Source organism: Caloenas nicobarica, chromosome 3 (assembly GCF_036013445.1).
Source record: "Caloenas nicobarica isolate bCalNic1 chromosome 3, bCalNic1.hap1, whole genome shotgun sequence".
Taxonomy (NCBI): Eukaryota; Metazoa; Chordata; class Aves; order Columbiformes; family Columbidae; genus Caloenas; species Caloenas nicobarica.
The window spans coordinates 34,574,441-34,589,169 of record NC_088247.1 but is presented as its reverse complement, the minus strand read 5'-3'; the positions used below and the strand labels follow the sequence as shown (position 1 = coordinate 34,589,169).

At 35.7% G+C, this 14,729-nt stretch overlaps 1 protein-coding gene across 1 annotated transcript in view; it reads right to left on the bottom strand.

Annotated features, from left to right (window-relative positions):
* MEI4 (meiotic double-stranded break formation protein 4) overlaps positions 1-14,729 on the bottom strand; it is a 72,827-nt gene that overhangs the window by 22,481 nt on the left and 35,617 nt on the right. Inside the window, exon 4 of the mRNA XM_065632696.1 lies at positions 13,914-14,045. Within this exon, the coding sequence (XP_065488768.1) occupies positions 13,914-14,045 (132 nt within the window). The remainder of the gene's footprint in view (positions 1-13,913; positions 14,046-14,729) is intronic.

The following is a 14,729-nucleotide window of genomic DNA, read 5'->3' as shown; positions in this document are numbered from 1 at the left end:
GTTTGAAAATGCAAATACAGTACTTCAGGTCTGCTAAATATGGTACTTACTCCCTGTGAATAGAGAGACAGAGGTAGAGAACCATATTTCAGAGCATCACGTAGGAGACACAACCATGGCAGACATCACTGATAAGTGCAAGTAGCATTATTTAAGAGTTTACTTTTCATAAACAACAAAAATTGATGAAATCATGCCTTACATGGGGTCATAATAAAAATTACTGAATACAAAATAAGGATTGTGTGAAGTAGAAGAAACAATTATAAATCCTAGATAAAAGGAAACTCAATTATACTTGCGTAAAGAAAATCTCAAATCTTGTTTTAAACACTTATCCAATTACTTTAAAAGTACCCAAACAAGTACCGAAACTCAGCATCTGTATAATACTATCATATTCTATGTCCAAAAGTTTAATGCAATTTGACTGAAAAATTGAGTCCTCTAGCCATTCCAACAGGCTCTGCATGTGTTTTTTGAGTTAGAACAGGACTAGCAACAAACAGAATGCTATCAGACCACAACGTAGTCAAGACTGGATAATTCCTAACTATCTTAACTGATACTGAAAATTTCGGAGTATTCTAGGCATTTGTAATGCTTCTTTCGAATGAGTTCTAGTAAAAATTTTGTTTCCATCAGATGGATTTTTTTTCTCAAATATTTTAATAAATACATAATAGATAACAAAAAAAATCAATAGTTAATACTATCAATTCAGATGGATTCAACATGAAACCAATTGCTTGAACAATTGCATACTCTTCATTCATAATTTATCTAGCTTACTATATATCTTTACATATAGCACTATAGAACTTTATGCAGCTGTACTATTTCATCATATTCTATCAGCCTTGATCAGGAATTTTTTTTTTCTTAAACTATTACTTAATTCTAGGCAACAAAGTTCAGATAGAGGGCAAAAAATCACAAGCTATTATTAAAGGAGGAGGAGAAGAATAATTGTAAAAAATGAACAGAATCAATAACGGATTTCAGTACTTCTGGAAAAATTCATTGCCTGTATAGAAAGAAGCTTGAGCTAAATGACTCCATCTGACCTCAGAATCTATGAATCAGTAATATAATTTTACTTTCAAATGCATTTTAAATTGTTTGCAGGGAAGTTAAGATGTATGTTCTAAAACTGAAATGTATGCTAAAATACATTTTGAAGAACAGCTCTTATGATAAATAGAAATATTTAAAAATGAGCAAAAGGGCTCTTGAATATTATTAATTTTGTCATTAGCATAAAACAACACAGAACGATACATATTATTTGAAATGCTATTCAAGTGAATACAGCTGTAAGCAACTCATTATTCAGATCCTTATACAAACGTACAGCGACACTGTAATGGAGCACAACTCTGTAAGGTCTTGATCAACGGTGCAGTCCAGTCTTCAGCTGCATTTTTCTCCCAGTTTCCAAGACCTCTCTTAAAATTACCATTTTCTCCATTTTATAGATAAAATATATCATACACAGGTGCTACAGTGAATACCGACTATAAGCATGGACATCAAAAGTAATCTGCCTAAGAAATACAGAATTCACTGGACTCCAAATGCGAAAACCCCACGAGGCTTCCTCTGACGCAAACCAGTCACTTCTGCGCAAAAAAACACCCGTTAGAAATCCCTGCCAAGACACATCTAATCTACATCCTGAATTTTTATTACTTCCTGAAGAAGACAGTTTTAACCTTCTGCACTTTGAAATCCTGATTGTGGAACGTGTTAGTAATTTTCTAAAATGACTTGAATTTTGTAAATTTTCTGTAAAACCTCCTTCCTGACCTACCAGCATTAATTATTAAATCCTCATTATGCCAATCCCCCCAAAACTAGTATTGGCACATTTAATTAAAATAGCACTTCAATTTCTTCCAAAACTCAGGAGCAGAACAAAACTGCAGTGGAGTTTTGCCTCCTTCTCCCTCCCTTGAACATAATTATCAATGTTAATAGAATATATAAATAGGAGTGTAAGATTTATGGCTGAAAAAAGTCCTTAAGTGTTCCAGTCCCAGTGCTCACCCTGAGACTTTAGGTCACCCCAAAAGATGCTCATCATGAACACACCTGAATATCTTCAGTAAAAGAAGTTTGATATGTAAGTAACACTGATCACCAAATACATTTATTCTTGTTCACTCCAGGAGTCAAAAGGACTACTCCTTGCACAACAACTTTTCATGTTTTGGAAAGCTATTACAACTGCTCTTCCCTCTCACTCCTCTCTTTTCTATATTATTTTATGGAAACTCAAATTTTGTCAACAATATTTTAAAACATATTGAACATCCACACAAAGAATCCCATGCAAATTCCCTACTAGACATGAAAATGCCCTATTGTATGATTTACTGTTGTTTTAAATAGATCAAAAACTTTAAAACCAAACCAAAACACAAATTACTGATAAACGTTATTTCTAGTAAACATCATATATTCTTGACACTTTGATCTACTGGTTCTTTATAGCACAACATGCCTAGTTATATACTAGCATAACTGTAATGAATGTTGGCCAACATTCCACAATCCCCATCACAAAGCACCTTTTACAGTTTGGTCTTTTTGGCAACAATCTTTAAGGAAAATGGACAAATTTCGACAAAATATTAGTAAGTCCTCCATAATTTCAAAAGTTACATTTTAAAGATGACTAGTATAGTGAATATATAGATAGATGACTACATTTTAAAGATGGTGTATAGCAAATAGCACAATACTATTATGTAAAAAAGAGAATTCTGTAAGCAGTTTAATTTCCATGTGCCTCTTCTAAAAACATTATGGGAGCAGAAACCCTCGTCCTTTTCATTAGTCTTAAACCGTGCACAAGGAAAGTCTTAGCAGCTTTATACTTTCCCTTAACATTAATTTCCTCCACTTTTTCTACAGTGGTATCCACACTCAGAAAAACAGACTGGCATAGTTTAGAAGGAGCTGTCTTTCATATGATAATTAATTCATTTTTAAAATATATGACCATGGAGAACTGTATCTTGAAAAAAAATAAATGACAAACTGAAATCAGCTCCTATGTTACAGTCAGAAAGTATAGGTGTAAACTGCTGATTCATTACACTCAGACACTAATCAAAGTACACCTCCCACTAACCTAAGTAGTGCTGAATGATTCTTGAGCAACCACCGTGTGGAATGAACTAGCAGGACATATTGCAAAGGCTGTCAAAGGATTCATTAGCAGAATCCGGAAACACTGAGGAAATTAAGGTGTATGATTCAGACTATGTTCTTTAATATTGCATATTAATTGTCTCATTTATTTTATATAGTTTCTTAATGTACTACTAGCCACCTGCTTTTTATCAGGAATAGCAATTTTAAATTAATACAATGACATTATAAGCATAATTTGACAATCTTATGCCTACAGTTTTAATTATATGATCACTTGCTGTATGGTTGTGGGTGGTTTTTTTTGTTTTGTTTTTTTTTGGGTTTTTGTGGTTTTTTGTTTTTGGTTTTTTTTGCAAGGGTACTTGTTCCTGTTACCGTATAGGACAGATGATGCTGAATTAGAATAAAAAGTATTCAGTACTTTTTCTGTCCTTGTTATATGCCTGGACTTAAAATATGTAGCATTCAGTCTCTGCTCTGAATACAGAATTACCACTTTTTTTTTTTTATGACAATCATTGCTGTAATTCTATGCATACTACCAATATTAGTTTAACTTCAGAACCACTTTTAGAGAAAGGTTATGCTTTCATCCTTTTACAAAAGAATGTTTTAACAATCAAAGTAGCCACTCATACCAATCTTGGCTGACTAGGATATGATCTTACAATGCCTGCATTACATAGAACTGCATAATTCAGGGCACAGCTCCCACTGGCTTCTGTGAAAGCTGTGGACATTATGCCTTCCTCTTTAAACTTGTACACATGAACTCACAGAAACAAAAATAAAATGAAAAGTACATACAAAAATGGTGAGGCAGACATCTACAGAAATAGGTTTCAGTCTGTGTGGATTGCCACCTTCAGCATCAGGAGAGCAGACTTTGGTCTCTTCAGGAATTTATTTGTGAAAATCGAACATGCTACAGCCCTGGAGAGAAGAAGGGTCTGGGAGAGTTAGTTGATTTTCAAGGATCACCTCCTTCAAGCTCAAGAACAGTTTATTTGACGTACAGGAAAACAAAGGTGTTGGGAGGCCTGCATGGATGAACAAGGATCTCCTGACAAAAATAAAAAGGAAGGCTACAACAGGCTCAGGTCAACTGGGAGGAAGCACAACTCAAGTTGACTCTGCCATGGAATGTGAAGTGCATCAAGAAAGATTTCTACAGGTATACGAGTAGCAAAATGAAGATGAGGAAGAATGTGGCAAGGAAACTGATTACAAAGGACACAGTGCTCTCCTTGCCTTAATCTTTACCAGTAAAACCAGCCTTGACGAATCCCATGTCCTTGAGACCAGTGGGAAAGTCTGGCATAAGGAACACTTACATGCAATGGAGAAGAATCAGGTTAAAGAAACTGGATACACAGAAGTCCATGGGACCTGGCAGCGTGCATCTGTGATTGCTGAGGAAGCTGGCCAACGTCATGGCCAGGCCACTCAATTATCTTTGGGCAGAAATGGCAATCAGGAGAGGTTCCTGAGGACTGGAAGAAAACACAAGTCACTCTGTCTTCAAGAAGGAACACACAGGGGAATACAGGCCAGTCAGCCTCACCTTGATTCCTGGGCAGGTGATGAAGCAAATAATCCTTGAAACCATTTCCAGGCACATAATGAGCAAAACGGTGATTGAGAGTACTCACCATAGATTTATAGGCTTGGTAAGTGGACAGTGGGGTGGACTGATATCTGCCTGAACTGCTGGTCTCAGAGTGTTGTGATCAGAGGTATAAAATCCATCTGGAGGCCACTCACTGATGGGGCACTCCAGGGGCTGACACTGGCACCAGTACCGTTTAACAACTTCATAAATAGCCTTGACGATGAGACTTTTGTATCATCTCCAAAGTCAGCAAGTTTGGAGATAATACAAAAACAGGAAGAGTGATGGACACACCACAGGTTTGTGCTACCATTCAGATGGACCGTGACAGGCTGGAGAAACTGGCCAAGAGGAATCTTGAGTTGCCACAAAGGGAGATGCAAAATCTTATTCCTGGGGAGGAATAACTCCATGCACAGTAGAGGCTGGTGGCTGACAGCTGCAAGGCAGCTTGGCAGAGAAGAACCTGGGGGCCCTGGAAGACAGCAAGCTGAACAGGAGTCAATGCTGAGTCCTTGTGGCAACGGTGGCCAACAGTGTCCTTGGCTGCCTGAGGGAAAGTGTTGCCAGCAAACTGAGACAGATGATCCCTCCCATCTGGTCAGCACTACCTTGTTTCAAGACAATACACCTAGAGGTTTAATTGTGCTTTACCAACTCAGTTCAGGAACTGACAGATGCCAGGAAATTCAAAATATGCAATCTAAATCTTCAAAGGCTGCACTGTAATAATGCAGCATGGGATGCCATTGTTTACAAAAAAGCAGAAATGCGCACACGCTTTTTTTCTTCTATATTTCCTATATTCTTGCTGTATGCCTTTAACTCAATTTATTTCTCCCTATGTGTGTCGTTATTGGAATCAAGTGAAAAGAATCCATTCTTATATAATAGGAAGTCAAACTGGAGTGGATTCAATAACATTATTTCCTAAAACTAGTTTTAATTCTGTAATGCCAGTGCTACATGTGTTTCAAATGTATATTTCATCAGGAAAGAAATAATTCCACAAGATATTCAGTACAGATTGTGCTGCCATAAATTATTCTGTGACTGTGTATTTGTGCACATGTGTTTACAATTGTGGTTCAGCCCAGCAAAGGTATCTTGGACTTGGATGAAATACACGCAACGAGACTGCAACCAACAATGTCTTAATCTTAAATCTAATCAAGCCATATAAACCGTATCCTGCCCAAGCATACTTCAACTTTTCTTTCTGGAATACCTCCAACTTTAGCAAAACATTCTCTGCTGCACAAATCCTGGACATCCAAGCTTTGGTCTCTGCCTTAACGCCTATCCAGCAACTCATGTCACTAACACTCAGATCCAAACAAGCTCAGTTGCTGCTCCCTTTCTGTCAATCTAACAATGAATAGGAGGTGCTGCTGACATCAGTCCTGAAATCTGCCTCCCCCTCTGGACACAGCATTAATAGTAGTTTGCTGCCCTGTCAGATCAAGCCTTAACTAGCCACGTAAGTGCTGTCACCCAAAATCTAAGCTAAATTTCAGATAAGCTATGAAACCAGATTTAACCCAGCGCAGGTCTCAGCCATGCAAACCATAGTCCCAACCTCAGCTACAAAACAAATCTCAGCCATGCAAATCATAGTCCCAATCTTAGCTACAAAACAAACTCCAGGTAGCCAACCCTTTCATCCCAGACATAAACCTACTCTATTAATCACTTGTACATCATCTGCATGTTTCAGAGCCAAACTTGGAACAGCAGCTACTTCTGGGTGTGGTGCCATTCGCTGTAGCTCATAAGGAAAAACATGGCTTACCAAAGAAGAACATGCCAAGAACAGCAGCAGTTTTTCTATGCTTGATGGCATACCACGGCACACTGCAGAAGATACGGCACAGTGCATGTGCTTAATGGTTATAACACCTCACAGTGAGCTAGATAATGAGTTTTTTAAAGTACTTTAATGTTTTAAAAAGCGCTAAACAAGCATCAGTTAATCTTCCTGGTATTGTGATTTAAAGTAGCGATGGTTATGCATAAGCTCTATAGGTAGATAAACACAGCCTCAAAGGTATTTTTAGCAAAAAAATCCAAACCAATAAATGAGGTTCCAGTGGGGCAAGCTGATGTTCTAAGTCATTTTGTACAGGACTGTCTCACAGGCTTAGAGAGGGGCAGGTGAGTGGGAAGCTAAGAAATCCAAAGATATTAATGTGTCCTGTAAAATGAAAAGGATGTTGTGAAAGAAAGATGAAGTGATGATTTCAGCAGTATCCACTATCATTCCACAGTTTGCGTTTACATTTTTTATATTTAAGTAGGCTCTTATTTAAAGCCAGTTTTAATTATCAACTGTAATTACTCTTCCAAACAGAAATCCATTATATCAGTAATTTCTAGTTAGAAATTCTGGAGCTACAACTCTTCACTTTTCCACTTTATGAAGATATGAAATACTAAAGCATCAAATACACTGCAAAGCCATTGACACAGGAACTGTACATTTATATGGTATCCCAAAAAGCATTTAGTGAAGCTGTACTAAAAGTACATCGTAATGAAGGCTTTAAACAATTCTCCAAAAGAAGAAAGAAAATCAGAGGATAAACTTGTAACAAAAAGTTACCTTGCCTGTAAATTGAACTTTTAAGAGCACATGTGGTATATACGCTAATTCACATAGACAACTCCAATATCCAAAACACTGAGGAAGCAGTGCTTAACTTTCTGTAACATCTTTCCATTTTGCAAATCACAGTCAGTAAGCAAGAATGCACCGTGAAGAAAGGAAGTTAATAGGAGCATTAAAACTACATATTTAGAGACACGGATTAAGAAATAATCAAATGGTCTTCCAGACTAGCAGGTATACTACATATGACACAAAAATCAGATACTTTTCCCTTATTCACATTCTGCTTTCAAGCATACAAAAGGATTAACTGAGCTGTAAAAAAAAACAATAGGAAAAGGACAGAATTAACACTGAGAATAAGGAAATAAAAGCAGCATCAACCTAGATAAATTTTCATTGCACTTGTTTTTTATTGTGTCAAGAATTCAAATAGGTAATTTTTTTTTTAAGGCTGCATTTTGTGCACAATTCAAAACAAAAAGATTTCCAGGAATATTACTTATTTACTTGTTCAAGTATGATACAATCTGATTAGTGTAATTAAGCACTTTTCCTCTTCCAGTATTATGTTTCCATTAATAAGATGATTCACCAATATTAAGAGTAATAATTCCATAGTCAACAGTAATACAGAGTTCTCGTCATGTAAACAATACTTGCTGTTTATATTCCCTAGGACACCTGAGGTTTTCTGATTGTCATCCTCAATTTTGTCAAGCACCTAAGTGCAGTCAAAGCCCTGTTACCTTTTAGCTCTGTAAGAAAACTTCTAAACTCCTTTCTCCTTAGTGCTACCATTTTATGACAATATGAGAGGGAAGACAGAAACCGCATGAACCATTTGTCATTTTCCAGTTCTGACATACGCATCTTAAAATCTCATCTGTAATAGGGGATGACATATACAGCAAAAGCAGGTATACACTTCAAAGGTGTATGACACACTTCCAACATACACTGAGTCTCGACTGATTCTTTCACTCCTGTTTACAGGGGAAAATTTTATGTTTTTACAAGTCTGTATCTCCAAACTAGGCATACATCTACGAGACGAAATGCAGATCCACTGATTATCCTATCCAGCCATTATTTCCTCTGTTACCAGTAGCATCTGCAGTCACATGGAGTAAAAATTAATCTTCCATTTACCCAGAGCACTATTATGCAGTATCTTCAACTGTCTGCTATTTGAAATACGTTACAATCTGTACTTACCAGCATAATAAGGAAATAAATGACATCTTAAAAAGGATGAACAGATATGCTGATATAAGTTTAACTATTTTCATGAGGTCTACATGTCATCAATCTTTCTTCTTTTACCTGGGTGAAGTATTGGTAATCTGATGCATTAGTAAATTCAACAGTAGAAACTATAAAAAGCCAAATATGTTGGACAGCCATTTTAGTACCTTGAACAACAGTGGACTGCAAAATGCATATCACTTTTCTAGTTCCATAATATTCTCAGCTGTTTTTTCCAATTAATGATTTTAGGCATTTTTTACCATATCTGTGAAAAGCAGAATAGCTTTTTTTCTAATAAATATAAAAACTCTATTACAACACATATAAACATTATGGTTGAAGAGATTAGAGATATTGCATAAATGAAGTAGACTTCTTGGAAAGAGGAGCTTATCTGAAGAATTCTCCACATCAGACACACTAACATTTGGAATAAAGCATATGGTGAGTACCATATCTGACCAGAGCATCCACTGGATACAGAATGTCTGCATGGAGAAAGGCTTACGAAGACAAGCCCTGACATTAATAGCTCAGTTCTTAGCACTTTAAAACTTTCTGTTATCTAGATGAACACAGCTCCAGGCAAACTCAATTTTGCTGATGGATTGATTACAAATGAGCTAGTGCATCCTGACATTCACAATCTCTCTAATTTGCAGGCCTGCCAGAAAACAAACCAACCAACCAACCAACCAACAAAACCCCAACGGTTCTCCAGCCACAGGAATATTTCAGTCCTTCATTTGCTTCCACAAAGAAGCCCAAAGGAGGCTTTGGCTCGGTGAAGCGGGGAGTCCAGGCTGGAGCAGGTTTGCTGGCAGGACTTGTCACCACCCAGGGGACCCAGGCTGGAGCTTCACTTTAAGCACATGATGAAGTTCTTAAATGAATTAAAGCAAAACTAATTTGCTTGAGTGTTTACTTCCATAAAATTCATCTTAACTGGGGAAAAAAAAAAATCAGGATAACTACACTGTTTTACATGTTCCTTATTTTCTATATTAACATATGGGGATATTTGTCCAAATATTAAACAAAATTTTATTATTCATATATTTCACGTTAAATTATCATATTCTAAGACTAATGACTTAGTCAATTAGTGAAGAATATAAAAATCAGAGAAGTAGTATCTGTTTTTCCGGTGCAGTTCATTAGATACACTTTCCTACAGTCAACCTATATTTTTAATTTGTAAAGCTAGGAGCACAGATAGCTTTTTAAAACTATGGGTCATAGACAGATAAGGTTGTTCCAAGAGGACACAGATACAAACTCACTAAAATCAGTCAGAATTTTGAAGTAAAACATTTTCAATATTTATCAAAGGACATATCCACAAACCTACATAACCTGAGCTGAACACACTTCCTGCTGAAGAAATGATTGAATACAGCATTGCATATTGTGGAATGCAAACATTTTACAAAGTATTTGTAGCTGAGCTCAAGTCTTAATGAGGAAGTTAAAACAGAAATGTTGAGATACCTAGAGGGATGATTAATCTAGAAAAATTAAAAGGAATTTTGTATTCAGTCCAAGTCAGTGTTGGAAAACATGTTCATCTTTAAAAAAAAAAATATACAAAAAAACCCCATAAATTTGCTTGGATGAATAAGCTATTTTTTCAATTTGTTTTTCACCAAATGTTTAAAATTTAATTGCAAGCTAACCTGAATTCATGCCACAGATGATTTATTTCTCCAATCTAACAACAACAACAAGAAACAAACAACAAGACAAACATAAAACAGGTATTGCACTCCTCTAATCACTACTAAAATTCATAGTCCCTAATTCAATTGTCTTAAGTGGAAGACATGAAACGCCTTTGCAATTAACAGCAATTTTGCTTAAGTAACAAAACAGGATTAAGATACTTGTCACTTAATGAAGTCTGATTATACAAAGTATTATCCTTTCACAAATTCTAATTCATGAAGAATTTGTTTAAACCTGTCATTCAGCATATTTCGAACTGATATCATATTGTTAGTCTTGATTACAAAACAAGAAAAAAAAATTTAATCCTTCTTAGAATCATGCCCACCAAAAGTAATGGTCACAAAGTCAAAAACATTGAGAAGCAGGTCTGTAAATCAGGTTGTCAGAAATACTAGTGTTTATAGTGTCCTACTGTGATAAGTAGAAAGGTTTTTGTTAAGCAGCATTTCCAGAAATAATTATCACATACAGAATGTAGAAGGGTTTGTAAATGAACATAATACACCTATTTGGACTAAATGCAAGAATGCGTAGACTTTAAAAACATTGACTTCACTGCAAGCTAAGCAAACCAGAACTTCAACTACTTTCCCCGCACAAACTGCAGCTTTTCAAAATCTTATAGTTCTACAAAATGTCAGCAACAGATACACACACAGCTTCTGTGGCTTCAAATTCAGCCACCTTGAACCTTCCACTATCACCAGAAAAAGGCCAACACTGTGTTGGAGGGTGAACTTTTCAAGACTACTGAGTCATTGGAGTATCCACCTAAGTGCCTAAAGCTCACTTATTCTTCTGAGGGTCACTTAAATGCAAGATGTTCTAAAAAGACTCAAAAAGAAACCACATGAGCTTTGGTACTATTATATGAAAGTCCTATTCCAGGCCAAGGTTTGTGGTTGGTTGATCAAGATACATTAATTTTCAAGAAGTGCTTACAATGCCGGGTGAGGAAAATATAAATAAATAAATTACTATTTCAGTTAAAAAAAAAGGAGGAAAAAGAGTCTACCACATTTCAGTAGCAGAAGGCAAACTGACAACTTAGTGGGAGGAAGCAGAAGGAGAGCAGGAAACTCTCTTGGTGGAAACACGGCTCTAAATTCTGGAATATGAGTGAATTAAATTATTTTGCTGGGTGAACAGAAAGGGGTGTTTAAAGAAAAAGGGTGAAAGTGAAGCTTAAGTGTTTTGTCTGAAGATTTTTCTATGCTTCCTGATGAACAATAATAAACATAGATTTCCTCACTTGCAAAGGTGGGAGGCATTTTGAGGCTCTTGGTAGAAGAAAAGTCTGAAAATCAGTACTGTGGACTGACAATGGCTAAGATTTGCAGCAAGCACAAATGCAAGGTAATTAAAACTAGAGAGAGGGAGGGCTGCAGGTTACAAAGACTTAACCTGAAAAAGGATTTGATCCTGAAGCTGAAAATCTCAAATAACAAATGCATTTTACTGTCCCAAATTTCAGGCCACATATATTAAGTATGAAAAAACAGAATAAATTTACAAGATTTTTTTTTTTTCCTCCAATAAAGGAGTACAAGTTTCTGTCCCTCTGGAAACTGTCTCCCATTTTCTCCCACTCCACAGGTACCTTCCTTTCAGTGCTTGCTACAACTTTCTTCGGTTGCTCCAGGAAGTAAAATAGAAGGACTTCATTTCTTGACAGTGTGGGAGGAGGGGGTAAGGAAATCAAGCAGCTTTCCCAGAGGTTCAAAAACAAACAAACAAAAAAGGTACACATCAACTAGGGGTATCAAGCCACCTTAGTGAGACTGGCTTTTAAGCAATTTATTATACCAGCAGCTATGGTATATGAATTGTTCAGGGACTAAATTACAAACTTCTCCATATTTATATAGGAATAGAATCTTTTACTATCTTCCCATACATATATGAATTACACAGCCAGTAATAAAATAATTTGCCATTAGAAAAATCAAAATCACTTGTGTAGTTAAAGAGAATCTTTTACGGTCAAAATCACATGACACTAGTTTCCTTCCATCTTCTCAACTGCAAGTTACACAGTTTTGTAGTGTCTCTTACTATTAACTTAAAATCAAATATATGATTCTTTCCAACATCAAGCAAAGCCAAAGAGGAGTCAAACTTCTTTTAGAAATTTTTAGAAATAAATTTTATGTACCAAATATGAAAACAATACTTAAAATAATTACAGTATGGCAAGGTTAAGTAGTACTGTAGCAACTAACTCAGCAAAGTGCAATGCTCAGTATAAGCTTTTCATCAGTGTGGAGCTTGGGAGAGTTCTGCGTCGCCACTGGTAAAAACTCTGCTGAAAGAAGGGATGACTAATTCTCTTAAAACAGGTGAGATTTAATAATGTTAAAAATGAGCAATTAGTTTAAATTTAAAATCCAATTGTGTTTTGTTTTGGTTTTATTTTTATTACATGCTTCCCTATCCTTACATTTGTTTAAAGTTTGTTCACTTTTGACTGCCATCAGTAACTCTGGGAAGCTACTAGTGACTTAAAATAAGACATAGCTCATTGTCTACGTTGTTCAAAACTGGCTTTTATGAAACCTTTTCTGACTATAATTCAAACATACTATAAGTTTGGGTTGGAACTTACTCCTATATCATGCTCTAGAGAGAAAAAGAATAGACTGCTTGAGCAACACTTGAAATGTTTGTTAAACTGGACCACCACTAGATCTACCTATGGTTAATGTCAATAAAGCAATAACTTTATTTTCCCCCAAAATGAAAAGCTGCATGCTTTCCTTTTATTGACCTTTCTAGGACAGTGTACAATCAAGTCACAATCTCAAGTGAGACTGAACAGTTTGTATTAAATACATACCACCACACAACAAATACATGGAAAAAAAAAAATCTATGAAACCCCACTTTACTTCATACATTTCTTCTCCAAATGTTAAAGGAACATCCATTTACTGTCTCCCTTTTTGATAAACTCTTTAGTTTACTGGAAAAAAAAATTAATCTACAAATAAATTTTACCAAAAATATTACCTCCATGGTATTCTGCTCTTCATCGTCTACTCATTGCAACAAACTAAACACAGTTTTAAATCTTGGATAACTTCTGCATCATGCAAATTAGTATTATAACATGAAACGTGAAATGTAATTCTGAGATAAAATAATGTAACTTTCTTTCCAGTTTTACTTGACCTTGAGATAAACATAACTTTTTGTGGGTTCAGCTGGATACCTAAGTTGTATTGCCTGCATGGCCTGCAATTTACAGGTTGCAATAATGGTTTTAACTAATTATTTCAAGTATTTGCCAATTTATATCACATGATCTCAAAACCTATACTGACTACTTATTATACAGTCAGATAATTTTACATTTCTCCATAAGGAAACAGTCTTTTACATCTCTTATCTGCAATCTGCTGTTAAAGTTAGGTGCTACCATTTTCTGGGTTCCTAAACCTGCATATTCTATAGAATGATCCATTTATTACATTTCATGAAACAAATAGGTACAAAAAAACCATTCCCCAATACCAAGCTTTGGCCCTTCTCCAAAAGAAAAGATGACAGTACCTGGTGAGCTTGCAAGAGCTGCTCAGCAAATCGACGTACTTCTGATAGTAGAAGAGATATTAAAGAATTTCTTAGTATGTTGTTCCTTCCCAGTAAAACCAGCGTGTGCGATACAGCATGCAGTGCCTGAAACTAAAGAGAAATAATAATAAATTAAAGCTTTCAAAATACATCTCTGTCTTTTTTACCGGAAACAATTACCTTAAATAGAAATGGGATTTACGTATTAAAGTTTCAATGAAAAAAAAGTAAAATTCAAAATTGTAGAGAGTTTAAAACTCTAGTAATGACATATGTATGAGATATATGAGAAACCCACATCCGTTACCTAGAAACTTTGCCTTCTCAAAAGATTAGCACTACAGGAAACTGTCATATGAACAAATTCCTCCAAGAGTGTGAATTCCCCAGGAGGCGGCTTTTCAGCATTAGCTGTCATCATTCCCATCTGCTGTCACAGAAAGTGGAGGACTACCCTGCACATATATTAATTCTGTTTGTCACAGGTAGACAAGTGAACAAATGAATTCTTTGAAATTCAAATGCATGAGCAAGCTAAGAGCTAAACTGGAGTTTTCTGTCAATAGAGTTATCAGGAAGAAACTTGATTAAATGCTAACTGATAGAAGATATACTTCAATTCAAACAATTGACTTCCATATTGTTGTTTAACAAGCTGTAACCAAGGCACTTTTCTTGAACCACAGGAGGAGTGATGTGAACTTACATGAGAATGATATTAGTAATATATTATTTTTCCCAGTCTTTTCTATTAAAAAAACCCCACACAATACAGTAACAAACTGTTTTCTATGT